At 37.3% G+C, this 16541-nt stretch overlaps 2 protein-coding genes across 4 annotated transcripts in view; both read right to left on the bottom strand.

Annotated features, from left to right (window-relative positions):
* The window catches only part of LOC111975417 (homeobox protein Hox-D3a), a 40393-nt gene that overhangs the window by 10589 nt on the left and 13263 nt on the right, over positions 1 to 16541 (bottom strand). Inside the window, exon 1 of one of the 3 annotated variants that reach the window (XM_024003693.2) lies at positions 11097 to 11411. The exons of 1 other annotated variant lie outside the window; for it this stretch is intronic. The gene's annotated coding sequence lies outside the window, so the exon portion shown is untranslated. Of the gene's footprint in view, positions 1 to 6709; positions 6817 to 11096; positions 11412 to 16541 lie in introns of those variants that run through there. One more of the 3 variants, XM_024003717.2, reaches the window with a different exon arrangement.
* On the bottom strand, positions 837 to 4084 carry hoxd4a (homeobox D4a). Its single transcript, XM_024003788.1, has 2 exons — positions 2522 to 4084; positions 837 to 2095 (listed from the first exon to the last, which is right to left on the bottom strand). The coding sequence occupies exons 1-2, from the start codon at positions 2988 to 2990 to the stop codon at positions 1794 to 1796; spliced, it is 771 nt and encodes a 256-aa protein (XP_023859556.1). The 5' UTR covers positions 2991 to 4084; the 3' UTR covers positions 837 to 1793.

The following is a 16541-nucleotide window of genomic DNA, read 5'->3' as shown; positions in this document are numbered from 1 at the left end:
ATATCAAGTAACAATCTTTATTTTTCCATGAAAGTTTTGAATGACACCTGGGAATGTACAGAATAAAAAGCAGGTACAAAAATAAAGTCTGACAGGATTGCATATTAACATGGTGAGGCATTAATATACAATCAGTACCGTTTGAGGTGCATCTGGCAGAATACATATAGGCTTTAAAAAGTTAGCCTACATGTTTAACCGAGTTACATAAGCGTCCAATATTCTATAGCAAACCAATACTAAGGTAGAATAGAAAAAGTATCTAAATGAAACTCAATGCGAATAGCGCCTGTAAGAGAAAAAAGGCTGTATAGGTCCGGCGGGTCAAGGGTTTAGAGGTCACTCCTCGCGGCTGAAATGTGTCTAAGGCGATAGAAACAGTGTCCTCTGGATGAACCTGCCTCTGGAGCTTTTTGTCGAACTTCAGTTGAAATAGCTTTTCAACTTCTCATCATGAAGACTCTTCAGAGGGAAGACATCTTCGCAATACAAGAGGTTATGATTATTTTTGTCACGAGGACGATGATTGGAGTAATACAGGAATATCTGTCTTGAAACATGACATGAATGCCTGTGTGACTTGGTTTGGTATAAATGAATGCCATAGTTAGATTTTAACGCCAGCTAAGCGCATGAATTAAACGATTTTACAATGCATAACAAAAGAGACAATTCTAATAATCCACAACAGTTTTGAACATATCTCATTAAATAAACGTTCGTTTCTCAAACATGTTCAGAACAGTTGTGGGTTTTAGGAAATGTACAAATATTTTATTAAATAAATAATCATAATGAAATTTAAACACTATATTACAAAATTAGTATAATAAAAATGAGGGAAACATATGACACGTATTTTTATTCCTCAACGTCCTTAACATTTAATATATCGTTTTAATAGTGTTCTGTTTGATATGGATCAAAATAAAAATAGCGAAGCATCTTAAAAAATATAAATTCGATGCAAAGAACAAGGGAACTCATGAAAGAGTTTCAGAATCCATATGTGAGACCCTCTTTAAATGTACACTGTTTACAAAGATGTCAAGAGAGATTTATAACCGAATAAGGGCACTGGGAAAGGTCTGCACACAGGAATGTCTTGTTTCTCAATAGAATTTAACGCCATTTTAAAAGCTTTATTGTATAAAAGTTCAGAAAACGTAAACAGAACAAATTCAACCAGTTAGCACCCATAAATACGAGTTCACTACTTTTTTTTAAGCTAGGCTATATAAAAGTAACAAATATTGTCACAAATGTATGGATCAACTGATGCTTTGTGTGCAATGGCCATTTTATTTTTTGCAATATATGAATCCAATATTGTTCTTTTTAAAAGCTTGATTTCATCACAAGACAATTTCCAATTAAAGTGTACAAAAGCTTCACATAATTGTACATTTTCCCCCCCTTTTAAATAAAGACATAAATGTTCAGGCAGTACTCTGACTTTTGAGGTGAGAAGAGAACCATAGCAAGCAAGAAGACTAGGCCTACCATATGAAAACCTCTTTCACAAGCTTTCGTCCGAAAGCGAAAGTTCTCGTTCATCTACTGCTACCTCTTTGAAGCATGTGAAGCATGTAATGACGCACTCGTATCTTCTGAGCACCTATCAGTTACAATGTTGGAAGTTGACTCAATTCAGCGAGCCAACACACATCGAGGGTCCTTCTGAATGTAACTGCCTATGACGAAAATGCCATGTTTGAGATCATGCAAAGTCAAATGGGAAATAGTTTTTATAGGCCTACAGTTCATGTAAGATTCAAAGTTTCCCATAATATTCATAAAGTTGTGATATCAGTCTGATTATCCTTCTGAATACTTTGTAAATGTTGGCTGGAAGCCGATGCAGATCTTCCCTTTGTGTTCGGTAGTTTATGGTCTTTTTTCCATTTCATTCTTCTGTTTTGAAACCAGATTTTGATCTGACGCTCGGAGAGAACGAGTGTATGGGCAATCTCTATGCGACGCCGCCTGGTCAGATATCTGTTAAAATGAAATTCCTTTTCCAGTTCCAAAACCTGCTGTCTTGTATAAGCTGTCCGAGACCGTTTCGGTTCAGGTCCTGTGTAGTCCGGGTTTACTGTGAGAAACAAAACACCAATGTGAGCCAATTAGGTCCCAGTTAACAAAAACAACAGCCCTTCACGGGACGCTCCAAACTTCTAGCTAAAAACAAAACAATGAAAAACTTGATCCACAAATGAAATTGGACGAAACTATGACCAAACTTTCATTCAATTTGTTCTATTTTCACCCTCTTCATCTGAAATATTGTCGACACACAATAAAATAAAACATAGTCATAAGGCAAGTGGACATTTCAAGAGCTCCGAGACGGCCACATAGACAGCGGCCTATTTCCTTAGCAATAAACATTTATGGCTGAAGTAATTGACGGCCCCTTCAAAGCAACTCATAAATATTTCACGCAATAATTTTCATGTGGCTAAATTCCTGGAGCTCAATTTGTCCCAACGAGACGTGGGGAGGAGAGAGTCAATCTTACCCGTAGTAACGTGGTGTTTCTTCATCCAGGGGTAAACTACTGTAGGCTGCTTGGCTTGTATCCCATGTTGGTTCTTTGTGTTTTGTTGCTGTCCACAAGTCCGGGGGCCAGTCACTTGGACCGGGGGACACGGCTCGGTCTGTGCAGTGAAAGGGATAGGGTTGCTGGCTCGCTCATGCACATGACCCCGCGGCTGCACTGTAGAACCCTGCACAGTGGTACAACTGAAGGGTTGCTCGGGGTAGTTTGACCGTGGATAGATTCCTGGATGCTGGAAACCTGGGTCCTGCGCTGGACCGTAGTAGTCAGTCCCCTGCTCAGGTATATAGCTATTTTGAGAATATTCCTCACAAGGAGGAAATTTTGGGTCCACATACTTAGAGTCCACCATAAACGAACTCATGGTCATTAATTTCTGAAGGTAGAAAATACAAATTTTTCTCGAGTTGTCTTTTTTTCCACCCTCCATAAAGCCCTCCTACTTGCTGTCAACTGAATAAAGTTAGGGAACCATGTGACCAGATTGACCAATGGAGGTAAAGCTAGTTCATTAACGGGTATACACTGCACACCTACAGCAGCAATTTTCACAAACTTAAAAAAAACACCGAAATTATTTTGAATAAAAACAAATATTTAACCAGTTCCAATGCAGGATTGGCAATGTACTCGCTATATTGAAAAATGAAATGTAAAATGTTATGTACCTAATGTCAACAGTTTAATATCAGTTGTGGTCATCCCTAACAGTCAATGGGAAATAATCTGAATGGATTAAATACAAAGTTTGGGTATAGATGGACATTTAGATGGTGTTGTGTAATAATATGGTTAATATGCTTATTGTTCTACAATACTAAATCAAACTAAGGCCAGTGAGTCTGACAGATAAACAAACAAAAGATACAAAACCTCCCCCTGGCACAAAAAGAGGGGACTAAAGCCTGGGGACAATTGATGGGGGACTGTCTTTGTCAAGAAGGGGTCATCCAAAAGTTACAAGAATCTCATCATTTCATCTACCCTATCCCTTTCAAAACTATTGAAAGAGCCTCGTGGCAACCAACCAATGCCAAACAGTCAATAATTCAATGATTGAAATGTTAAAACGTATGAAAACGTAAGAAAAAATGCATTACTTTGATGCCATGTTAAAATCTGTTTAGATTTCAGTCTCCTATAACTTTTGTTATGGCAAGTACAAGTAACAAGTTACTTTTTGTTCACTATCAAAACGAAAAGGACTGTTTGGCTGTAATGATAGGTGTACAGGCCAAAAAGTGACGCGTGTAAAAAGGCTTCTCCTGAGCATGACTAGGACGATGTCGTTATATCAACGTAAATCACCAAATGAAATGACAAGTGACACTGAAAGAGCATATAACTCAAACATTTACTTTCACAATTAGAACAGATTCTACTCAATAGAATATATCAAATATCATTTTACCATTAGACACAATAGCTGGTACAATCCAGCAATCAAACGATGTGCACTCCATCATCCAATGTTATAACTTGTTATGATTAGAAATTCTATAAAAGTAGATAAGTAAATCGAAGTTTTTGCATCGACCATATACTCCCCTAGAATCGAATCTGTGACTGTTGTTTTATCACACAAATTCGGTTCTACAGGGTATATATAGACGACGGAATACAGGAGTCCCATCATTTCTCTCAATTCAAGAGTCCAGCCTTTAGATTCCGTTCTCAAAAAGACAAATAAAAGACCTATTCATACTCAATATACTCTTATACCGTCGACAATTGTAAACAATGGATGTGTATCAAAATATGTTTCGATAACTTCCATCAAATCATAGCCCCTGATTAATCAGATATGGGTAAGTCCTAAGTAGTTCATCAGCAATTCTGTTCCAGCTTCGAAATGCATAAAAAAATGTAAACCGGTTAGGCCTATTGGTTAGAGGTATAGGCAAACAACATAGGTTATTCACTATTAATTGGTATAGACTACCGATTCTCACTTTGGAGGGATTCCATTTTAAAAAACGAGTTAACCAGCCTACGCTCTACCCACTGTCCAGGGCTTGAATATCGAGTGGACCCATAAGAAAAAAAGGCTAAAGGCCACGATGTCAAACTAAATGATTTGCAAACGTATCAAAAAGTTCAATTATTTTTACTTTAGCGACAGCTCAAAAAGTACAAAAGCTCACGATTCCCAAACGACCCTTCAGTTGACTACCTCCGTTGGTCTAAAGTCTAGGGAATATGCCACTGTGGAAATGTCCTATAATAACATACCTTTTTGAATGATATACATTATTTAAATTAAATAAAGTTGTTCGTTTTAAAACACTTAATTGGCCAAGTGCTTTCTAAATTTGACTGAGTATTCACACAGGCCTTATAGTAAGATGCCCGAAGATGTGTCCTTAAATTATTCTCTCAAAATTATAGGCCAGGCCGACTTCATGTTTTGTTACTGGACAGTTTTAGTAGTCTAATTTCGGTAGTCTAATTCTAGTAGTTTAAGAACGAAGGTTATAGGCCGAACGTTTCACAACACTTCTACAACGTTTTCAAAAACTAAAATTGACCACTTTAGAAGCCTTTATTTAACCTTGAGATAGTCAAAAGGTTTTCGTCCCATTTTCAAATGATCTTATTGGAAAATATGAATCACACTCTTTACACCTTTGTAATTACATGTCACAACATTTTAATATGTGTTGGACAGCTTGACCTAGGTTTCACCTTGCCCTGAGACTTGGTCAGACAACTGCTCGGTCAAAGCCGAGATAGGATACTGAGGAACAAAAGAACGATGAAGTCAGCACTTGTCTTTATCCTTCYTTTGAACCAAGAATGAACCAACTTGCTATGTTTTCTGATCTATTTAGAGTTATTTTACTATACAACTGTTAATAGGTAATTGTTCCGATTTCAAGTAGCTATGTCACTAAAGCCAGATTCTGTGCCAAAACGCCATCGACAACATGTATAATGTAGCCTATGGATTTAAGTTACATAAAACATTTGTATTTCTCCTGAAATCTTATTTGTGGGCTATTTAGTATAAATAAAGAGACAATAAAGCTACTATTTTAAACATGCCATCATAAACTACTGAAATTCTTTTAGAAATGCAATTCTCATTTCAATAAAAATACCATCTCAATATAATATAGCCTGTCAATTGTAGGCCTATTAAAGCCGTTGTCAATGCATTGAACTTAGAAATAGACTAATTGTCAAAGTGGCAGACAGGCTGCAGAAAAACAATAAAAAAAGACTCCTTTACATTGCTAAAAGAATAGAAAAAAGAAAAACCTAGGCCTATGCCTACTGTAGTGTAGTCCTTTATAACACAATACTGATTCGTGCATGTTGTCCTTGCCTCATGCTGCCTCGTGTAAATGTGTTTGTATTGGATAACAAACTAAATCACCACTTCCAATGTCATCACTTCACTTCCTACATAACGTCACAATGTAGGCCTATAGAAACACCCTGATATGGGTCAATTGACGATAGTACAAGGAATTATGATTCGATAATATTCTGTACACTACTAGGGGGCGCGATAGAGCATGGCTATTTTTAAGATATTGTTGGGGTATTAAGATTCAGAAGGACTGATGTGTATTTAACTGAATTAATACAGTGTTGTAACAAGGCCTATGTCACCAAAACGTCATTTAAGGAAACGCTAATAACTGTAAACGCCACTGAGTCTGTGACAACAGGTTGATATTTTCCCCTCCGAATTCAAAACTTGCCAGCCCATAGACTTCAGATCCCCACAAGCCTATTAGCCATTGTCATTCAAATATGTGCGTATTGCAGACAAATTCAAATGTTACAGGTTTTAATAAACCATCACGCAATATTAGTCTATTTGAAGCAAAAACGAATATGCCTATAGGCTACAATATTAGGCTATCAGCCACTGTCCAAAATGCATTGTTTATCTAACGACTGATTTGAACGATTATTGGTTATAACAGCCGTAAACAGCCAAGTATTGACATATTCAAACACTTCCTAATTGTTTCCCGTACATCCTGGCCAATGCAAAATACATATCCTACTGTGGTTAAAGTCCTGGATTTCGAAGCAAGCAAACAAAACTGCAGGAGACAGACATGTATACCTGATGACATCAGCATGCGCACGCAGTAGTTTTAGTAGCCTATCAAATGATAAAACAGAGCTCACCGCAAAGACCAACGTATTGCATCGAATAGGCAAACATATCCATGTTCAGACAAAACCAGAGGTTTATACTTGCTTCCACCAATTCCAAGGTCTATTCCAAGCCATCTGCACGGCCTTACTAATACACAATGAGGATTATATTTTGGCTTGTCAACTCCCAGGCCATAAAACAAAGTTTAATGGCATCACGTGCTCCCCCACAGCCATTCATGACACCGCACTGGTGCCATAAATAACCCTCAAAGTTGCACTTATTCAATAACGCCGATTAGCTTGATGGCATATAAAATAAAAGGGATGTGTAATTATAAAACATGTTATGCAATAGAAAAAAATAAGAATATATATTTTTTTGGTTCACACTTGCTATTTCAAGTTCACCTTGTTGTGGAATTTAATGTGCGTCGTTCATATGAATATGTGTTTTTAGGTCAATAGAAGACATGTCAAAAGTCTAATAAAGTAATCTGTTCTATAGTTAGGTTCAAAATTGTTGGCACCCTTGATAAAGATGAGCAAAAATGACTGAATAAAATAAATAATACAATACTGAGCTATATTGTATGCTCAAAAAGATGGAGAAATTAAATTATTTTATACTAATACAATTACTCAGAGAAAGATATTTTGTCCAACAAGTAATAATATACATGAATGTTGGCACCCCTGTTTTCAAAAATGTTGGCACCCCTGTTTTCAATAACTTTCAATAGCCTACCTCACTTACTTTGCAAGGATAATGAACTGAGCCTTTTACTAAAATATTTAATGAGTTGGAGAACACATTGGGAGGGATCTTGAGCCTTCATCCATACAGAATCTTTTCAGATCCTTGATAACCTTCACTTCTTCAATTCAAATCACAGGTTTTCAATGGGGTTCAAGTCCGGAGACTGAGGCGGCCATTGCAAAATGTTGATTTTGTGATCAATTAACCATTTCTTTGTAGATTTTGATCTGTGCTTGGGGTTATTGTCTTGCTGGAAAATACACTTCCGGCCACGTTTCAGCCTCCTGGCAGAGGCATCCAGGTTTTTGGCTAAAATATCCATGCACTGGGGTAAAGTTCATGATGCATTTGATCTTAACAAGGGCCCCAGGACCAGTGGAAGCAAAATAGCCCCATAACGTCAAAGATCCACCAACATATTTTACAGTAGGTATGGGGTTCATTTCTGCAAATGCCTCCTAATTTTGACGCCAAACCCACCATTGGTGTGTGTGTGGCCAAAGAGCTACATATGCATGTCATCTGACCAAAGCACCGGTTCCAATCCAAGTTCCAATGTCATTTAGCAAACTCCAGGCGTTTACATTTGTTGGATGACATGAAAATAGAACACTCTGGCCACTCACACCAATGATGGGTTTGGTGTTGAAATGATAATGCACATGTTAAAAAGTACCCCATATACCTACTGTAAAATATGGTGGTGGATCTTTGATATTATGGGTCTATTTTGCTTCCACTGGTCCTGGGGCCCTTGTTAAGGTCAACCGCATCATCAACTTTACCCAGTACCAGGACATTTTAGCCCAAAACCTGGTTGCCTCTGCCAGGAGGCTGAAACGTGGCTGCAAGTGTATCTTCCAGCAAGACAATAAGCCCAAGCCCAAGCACACATCAAAATCCATAGATAAATTGTTAATTGACACAAAATCAACATTTTGCTATGGCTGTCTCAGTCTCCGGACTTGAACCCCATTGAAAACCTGTGGTTTGAATTGAAGAGGCCAGCTCAAAAACGCAGACGAAGGATATCAAGGATCTGGAAAGATTCTCTATGGAGGAATGGTCTAAGAACCCTCCCAATGTGTTCTCCAATATCACAGACATTTTAGAAAAAAGGCTCAGTGCCATTATCCTGGTAAGGTGAGGTATTGAAAGGTATTGAAAAAAGGCATGGCAATAATTTTGACCCCTATTTTTTTGATAAAATTAAGTATTACCACAAAATCTCTTTCTGTGAGCAGTTATATTAGTATAAAATAATATATCTTCCCAATTGTTTTGAACATACAATATAGGTTCATATTTGTATAATTTATTTTATACAGTCTTTTTTGCTCATCTTAGTCAAGGGTGCCAATAATTTTAGACCTGACTGTATAGGTCAACATCTACCTATGTATATTTTTGCTCTGTTTGACTGCTTGCCCATAAAGGCCTAACTTTAAAAAAAACGGATGATGACTCTGTGATCCCTGACGTAGTCTACACATATCTGTGGGTGTTTCGCTCACCGTTTCCTTTCTGTAAAGTTTCATAAAAGATGCCCTGCTGGCTTGGGGTGATTCAGAAGCACACACGACTACCTAAACGTTCTAACCATCAAATGCATCACATGCATTGGTGTAGGCCAGTCTCATATGACCCCACCACTCTCCTTATTAACTATACGCTCTTAAAAAAGAGTTTGGTTATACGAAAACTTCACCTACATCTAGACTGATATTTCAATTCAGAAACCACTTCCTTTCAATTTCTTAGGTCATATGTGTAACAGAATACAAGGACCAATCATATTCCAGTTCAGTGACCTATAAGGTAAACTATGCGGAAAAAGAACCAAGGGATAACTGAATGTTGGACAACAGCGCCTCTTGCTGGAACATGGCAATAATTTCCCTTTTTCAGCGTGTTCAGTTTTTCTCCCAATCAATATGGCGCATAACCAATTTGTTGCACCTGGATTTTAGCATCCACTTGCATGCCATTATATTTTGCTATATGTTTAAATGGTAGGCTTTGTATGCAGTTCAATCCGAGAAAAATCCATAGATGATCTAGGTTCATTATTCATTCATCCCTTATACCGCAGATGATTGGATTAATATGCTCCCATGATGTTCAATAATTGCATACTTTATAGGCTAAACTAGACTGACAATCAAAAAAACTTCATTCGTATGGCTAACCACTACAACCGCAAAATGTTAAACACTGCAATACAAACACACACCAAACATAATAATCAAGGGAACTGTTCTCTCGCTCTGTTAATTTTTTAGATAAATGATCTATCCATACGTTGATATACAGTGTAATATTGAATTTCATTTATGGGCGATATGATATAAGAACGAACGAAGGACGAAATGACAACGCTATATCCATACATATATTGGGACGTGATGTGATTTCCGATCCAGAGTTAAGACTAGAAGCTAATCGAGTAATTTAAATGCTCAGGGTTTTGTCATTCGCAGGCCCCACTTTTATAGGCTGCCCTCTTTCCAGGCTTTCTCTCTTTTGCCGCATTGCAGTAAAGCTGTAAATACTTTCGCAGCTGCCTGTCAGACAACAGTGAAATACTGTCTTTGTTCCGTTGCCCCCATCTCAGGCAGCCGAAAACATCTATGAAAACTGGGTGGGAAAGCTCAACAACTGCATATCTGAAAGGTTAACATTATATGTTGCATTTTTCCACACGTGTTTGTTACAACATGACAAATTCAAATGTTCTAAACATCCATATCTGAAAATACAATGCAAATGGTTATCTTGTTTAGTTCAACTATATAACCGTGTGTAGGTCTATTATTGTTATTATATAGCCAATAGAGCAATAGCTTGAGTGTAATGATATATTCACAAGTAGGCCTACACAACGTCCCTGATAGAAAGTGGAACTAATATTAAGACAATATCAGGTGACTTCATAAAAATTCCATCATGCAGATATCCATTACCTCGCACAACAGTAATGACATCGACGTCATGCACCAAAAGAGGACTAATGAATAGAATTCACTTAGAGAATCGAACTGTCTAAAATCATCTGGCAGACAGCTCCTCAAAACTTAATTAGGCTGCGTGTCACTTCAGAGACATTATACAATCAATTATATATATATATCAAACATACACAAAGATACACATATATAACAAAAACATATAGACAGACAGACACACAGACAGACCGACAGATACTGTTCATACGCACAAACATCGAAAGAACCCGTCCCTGCAAGTACTTCAAAGTTAGTAAACATTAGTTATAGGCTACTGAAGCTAAATATGCGTCCTTATACATTAATCCGTTTGGCTAAACTAACATGAACACGTCAACCCACTGTCACAGCAAATTACAATTCAATCATACGTAGCCTATTGGTAAAATACCGATCACAGTTGTATGCGTTTAGATTCACATGCAATGTTAAATGTAAACGTTCATTGGTGTTGACTCATAATACATGCATAGCAGCAGGTTTAGTTATCTTAAACATGTGTCTTTTGGCTTTAGTCTATACATGTCATCTCGACTGAGGTTCTGATTAGCCTATACTGCTAATATACCCTGGTGCAACGAGACAGGAAGTAGCATAGAGCAAGTCAATAAACAACCATTCTAACATGATGTTTGTAACATTAAATGCTTACCTAATGCAGTTGGGTAATCCATGTCTTTTCTTGTGGTGACTCTGTATAAATAATACATGATGTTACAGTGAAACTATACGGATGATGAACAGCAGAGGCTCTCCTTTCGATGTGGAGGTCGGTATGCACACAGGAAGAAACGCTAGCCCTGACAAGTCAAGTAAATAACAATATAGTTATCGAGGATCTGGTAGATTCACACTTTCATTCAAGCAATAATAAGGCAAATTTTGAGCGAGTGTAGGCTGAGCGTTTTGGTTGGGGAAGCTATAGCAGCAGAATGCAGAGAAAAAACCGCTTGGGAAATCAGGAAAAGGGCCATGAAGACGTTTGCCTCTTGCACATGACCAGTGGCATCCAATGACAGGCGATAGAGGCACATAAAAAGGTCTATTACCAAGTTGTAAATTCTCCTCTCACAAAAAGAAATTTCGACTGCAGCAATTCACCCTGTTTTGCGCATAATGGCGGGGGCCATTCCCCATTTCTTCTCAGAAAGCTTTGCTTGAAAATCTAATTTGGAAAGTTAACGAACAATGCCCCTGCTTCTTGAATTGAAATTTCACATGTTAGATTTTAACCGCAGACAAACCAAATTTGCTAGTTTTGAGTCAGAAGATTCGTGCATACGGAATATATTATTTTTTATAACATTATTATAATAACATAGATATTACCATGTTGACGAGCCTAACCATCAGTCATACTAAACATGTTAAGTAAATGTCGAGCCTAAACATTTCATACAGCTAATAACCTATATTCTAGAATAGGTCAATGGTTGAAATAAAGTACATTTGGTCTTATATAACAGGAAACAGAAACGAATGGATGTAGAGCAGTTCATGATGCCAACATAGTATTTTTGTAAAAACAAGATACAAAATAATAATGAAAACCTTCATTGGCACTGGCACTATGCAATATTTTGACCACTAATCAAAGATAATATTTTCATTAGCAGCATTTCCGTTGTGGCTAAATGTATGTCTTACGTTGGTTACAATGTCGCATAACAAATGTATTAACGATGATATTTAAAACAAAAAAAAATCGAAAGAGGAAGGTCCATAGGCTCTCCCCATCGAAACAAGTTCGATCAGGCTCAATGTGGTGTTGAAAATAGGGTACAACAAATAACTACACGAAATCAACCCCAAAATGGAAATGTGGTATTTATTGAAAAATAAACTCTTAGGCCTACTAGGCTATGCACGCGCTTCGGTTGTAGTCCTCACACACCTTTTTGGCCAGACTATCATCCTTTCCTCCTAGGATATTAAAATCATAAAATGAGGTGCTGTTCCAACTAAAAACTTATACATGTGGGCATATTTTTCATATGTTGAATTCATAAAGGTGAAATAAAGGACCGTGATTGAATATTTACGCAAATATAGGCTACCTAAACACATTAATACAGCACACAACACAGAATGCACCATGCACGTATTATTAAGGCAAACCAAATGTAGCTCTATTAGTCCAGGGAATCCAGGACTATGATTTTTTAAGACTATTACGCATTATGTCATAAGATGTAAAAAATAAAAATAAATACTATAATGTATTTTGGCGTATTAATCAATGCTCAGTATTTTCTTGGGAACACTAAGCAACAAATAAATATAAAATGACATTACATGTGTATGTTATTATTATTATTAGTCACAATTCATTGTAGCAGTCTTTCGTTCATGATAGTACCAATGTGCTTCGGGTCTGTAAAGACAGCAAGAAGGCAGTGTACACAAATGCCCTTTAGGATGTTTTCGTGTGTGTATTTCAGCGTGATTCGGCTGGGCATGGGTGTGCGTAATGCGTGCATAAAATGGGGGTGTATTCTGTTGCATTCTATTGTTGTGTTTCAGTGGGATTGGTACCATTGGAGACAGCATTTTTTAAATGGTAAACTCATTTTCTTAATGTGGGGTCGACACATCGAACCTTATCTCCCTGGTCACATGGGGTTGGAGGGAAATTCTCTCTCCTGCTTCAGTTTTATGGCCTACCGACTGTCTGTTTCTTCTCCTCACTAGGGGTTAGAAGACTGCATTATGCAATGTTCCATTCCAGCATTCCAGCATATTATCATTATTTTCAAAGAATTGTCTAATTTTACGGCAAGAGATTGATATTTTTGAAAACAGTAAGCCTAGGAATTGGGCCTGTACGTGATTTGAAAGCACATACGAGAATCAACCAACCTTGAGGTCTCATCCAGAGGAGCGTCTGTGGAAAAGACGGGCTTTCATTTAGGCGCTCTGGTAGTTCGCCAGTATTACCACCGGACGATTTATAGTCAAGGTATTGTAGCAGCTCGGTCTCTTGCGGTGTCGTAAAGGCCTGCTGTCTCTGTAAATTATCGTATTTGTGAAATTTAGAGCAGTCGCTATGACACGTAATTCCACAAGGATTCGGTTGATAACTTGCGCGCTGCTTTGCATGATTATAAAATTATTGAACTTGATGCAGAGCGCTGCTACAGACCCAGCAGACAAGCTTGTGGAAAGGCTGAATTGTAAGCTGCAAGAAATGCCTTTTCTGTTTGTAGGCCCAATTGCAATAAAAAGGCTCGAAATAACAACACATTTCTGCCTAATTTTAAGGACAATTCCAACGATTCAATGGCGACTGGAGTAGGCTAGTTTTGTTGTCCAATAGTCTTATGGTTGGCTTCGTTTTTTTAAATTCCAGAAGTCAGTAACTGTCGACTGCTGAACATTGATCAAGCACACCTAAAGACACATTTGCCGTTTCTTTTGATCCCAAAGCATGAAAGGAACCAGGGGACGGGAGAATGTTTTGCTATAGGTCGACTTGTCCTGCGGTATATATTATTTATATGTTTGTTTTTAATGAGATTCATAGATGACTTTGTCCCCAAAATAGCCCAGAAAAGAAACCTATAACAGGCAAGGTCAAGAGATATGTTATGATACAACCGCATACCGTAGGAGCAAAAACATCCTATAATTATATGTACAGTAGTTAACATCACTGGATGAGGCTGAAAAAAAATACAAGTGGAGTGAATTCAGAGTTCAGTGTTTGTCCCATGAAAGAAAACATTTCCAATATTTTCGTATATGTAGCCCTATCCTTTCCTTTTCATTGGTCTTCGCTAACATTTCAAGGACATTTCTGATAGGCCTTGGTGAACCAATAAATCAACTAATACAAATAAACAAATAAGTAATCGTAATTAATAATAATCCTATTCATTATCATAGTAACTTAAATCATTAATTACAAACTATTATACCCATTGCTCTAATGTAAAAGCATATTTTCACTGTTTTCTGTTATTAATGTAGGTATGGTTATAGGCTAATTACGCTCATTATATTTAAGGGTTAAAATAAAAATCTAGTCAGCGACACAATACTAACTGAGAATTTTCGCCGAATCTGAAATTGCAACTATAACACTCAATATGTTATTTGATGTAGGCCTATAGGCCTATATTCTATCTACCGGTAAAAGCGATCTAACAAAGCCTCCAATCTATAGAAAATATATTTTTTTATGAATTAATTGAATATTATATTTGAAACACACATTTAGGGCCTATACCCGGGCCTCGATCAACCCATCGACCGCCATTGAGATGTAGTCTTGTGTAGAACAACGTCGCCCTCTAGCGCTCTTGATTACCAACAAAATGCTCCCCCAGTATAGAATAAGTTGTGTCTCTTCATTAACCAATAATACTATCTAGTAGACTACTTTAGCAATACTTGGAGAATAGGGGGAATTAATGTGTCAATCATCATCATTTATTTTCATCAAAGTAACCAAAGCGATTAGAAATTATGCATCAAAATCCAACTGTATTCTCAGATGTTTCAACACCCCCTGATAAACAATGTACGTTTTTTTTTTTCACATAAAACGCAGGGCTATTTTTTTTTACACACAGAACAGTAATGACATGTGACATTTCATGGAATTTCAGAAACAGAAACATCCACCCTCGCAGTGCCAATAGATCCACCGCTGTAAACGGCCTTCTAAGCAGCAGTCAAAGTGAAGTTTTGCCCTCTCAATAGGAAATGCAGTTGATGAATAAACGTGACTTTCTATCCATTAGGGGGTCTGATTTCCTCTCAGTCACGAAGACAGACAATTTATCGACCAGGCACCCTGTAGGAAAAAAATGGCTGCATTTCTGTTAGTCAGCAACAGACTCAAACACCCCAAGTAAGAGTGTTTCAAAGGAGAGTGCAATTATTGCCCTGCCCCATAAACTCATTTAGACCAGACGTCTAGCCATCTATATGGGTTTATTGGACCACGTTTCTTCCTGCTTTAAAGCAATTATACGTACAGGTTGGACAATAAATTGGAAATCCGTGCAACACCTCTCCCAATCATAAATTCTTTATTACTAGTCTTTTTAAACCATGTTCATTCTCCTACTTTTCAAGTGAAATCCAACCACCTTGTAAGCCAAATTCATAGTAGGAAAACAATTCTGAAATGGTAGTTCATTACACCAAGTGGCACCTTTTAGATGTTTCATTCTGCTGACCTTAAAATAAAAAAAAGACAACGAAATGTCCAAACATTGAATCTCCAGGCTCATACAATAAATGTATTTAAGTGAAAGAAACGTTCTCATTAACCCTACGTCGCCCCTCATCAACCCATCTAATTATGTTTGCAATAAGGCGTTATTAGTCCTCCCTCTCAATTCTTACAAACTACTGCATTGATGCGATGGGGCCTACACTAGCCCATAGCTTTATATTAAGAGTCGGCTAATACACGTTGTTGAATTGGTGTTCAGAGCGTCAGGAATAACTATATACAGCAATGCATCTCAAATTGAAATATATATATATATATATATTCAAGTACAACGTAGCTAGGCTAATAACAAGCATGTCTATATAGGGACAACCACTTCAAAACCACTGAGCAGAAAAGTTGTATGATGTAAGAACAACTTAACGGTTAAATACAGCCGGAATTGGATTGTAAAAATGCAGGAATATTAGCCTATGTAATGATTAAGGCTACGCCCTATAGCTTTCTTGTCTTTTTTTCAAAACTAGCAACCTCAGAAAAAACACGGTGACAATATCATAAATACTCAAAAACATGACCCTTTCGTTTTCAATTCTAGCCCTAGTCGGACAAACATACTCAGTCGGCCTCTACCTTGTTAAATCATTTCCAATTTGCGTGAGGATTCTTTCACCGAAATATAAGCATAAATGCAACTTCTTAAAACATTCGATTTTTTCTAAAAGGCTACACGACTAAGAAAACTATATACGCAAGCATATTATTCCCTGGTCTCATTTTGGGCATAAATACTCGAGCTCGGGTTAATCAATGGAGTAATTCGTTTAAGACTCAACATTTACTTTGATTAAAACAAAAAAGAAAGACAGCATATTTCCGGGCATGTTGAGTCAACCTTTCCATTTGGTACAT

Source organism: Salvelinus sp. IW2-2015, linkage group LG2 (genome assembly GCF_002910315.2).
Source record: "Salvelinus sp. IW2-2015 linkage group LG2, ASM291031v2, whole genome shotgun sequence".
Lineage (NCBI taxonomy): Eukaryota > Metazoa > Chordata > Actinopteri > Salmoniformes > Salmonidae > Salvelinus > Salvelinus sp. IW2-2015.
The sequence above is the reverse complement of the archived record's forward strand: the minus strand, read 5'-3'. Positions and strand labels throughout refer to the sequence as shown.

Coding starts and splice junctions, on each gene's coding strand:
- hoxd4a (XM_024003788.1), bottom strand. CDS start 2,990: ATGGAGGGTGGAAAAAAAGACAACTCGAGAAAAATTTGTATTTTCTAC. Junction 2,096..2,521: donor GAAACACCACGTTACTACGG/GTAAGATTGACT, acceptor TGTTTCTCACAG/TAAACCCGGACTACACAGGA.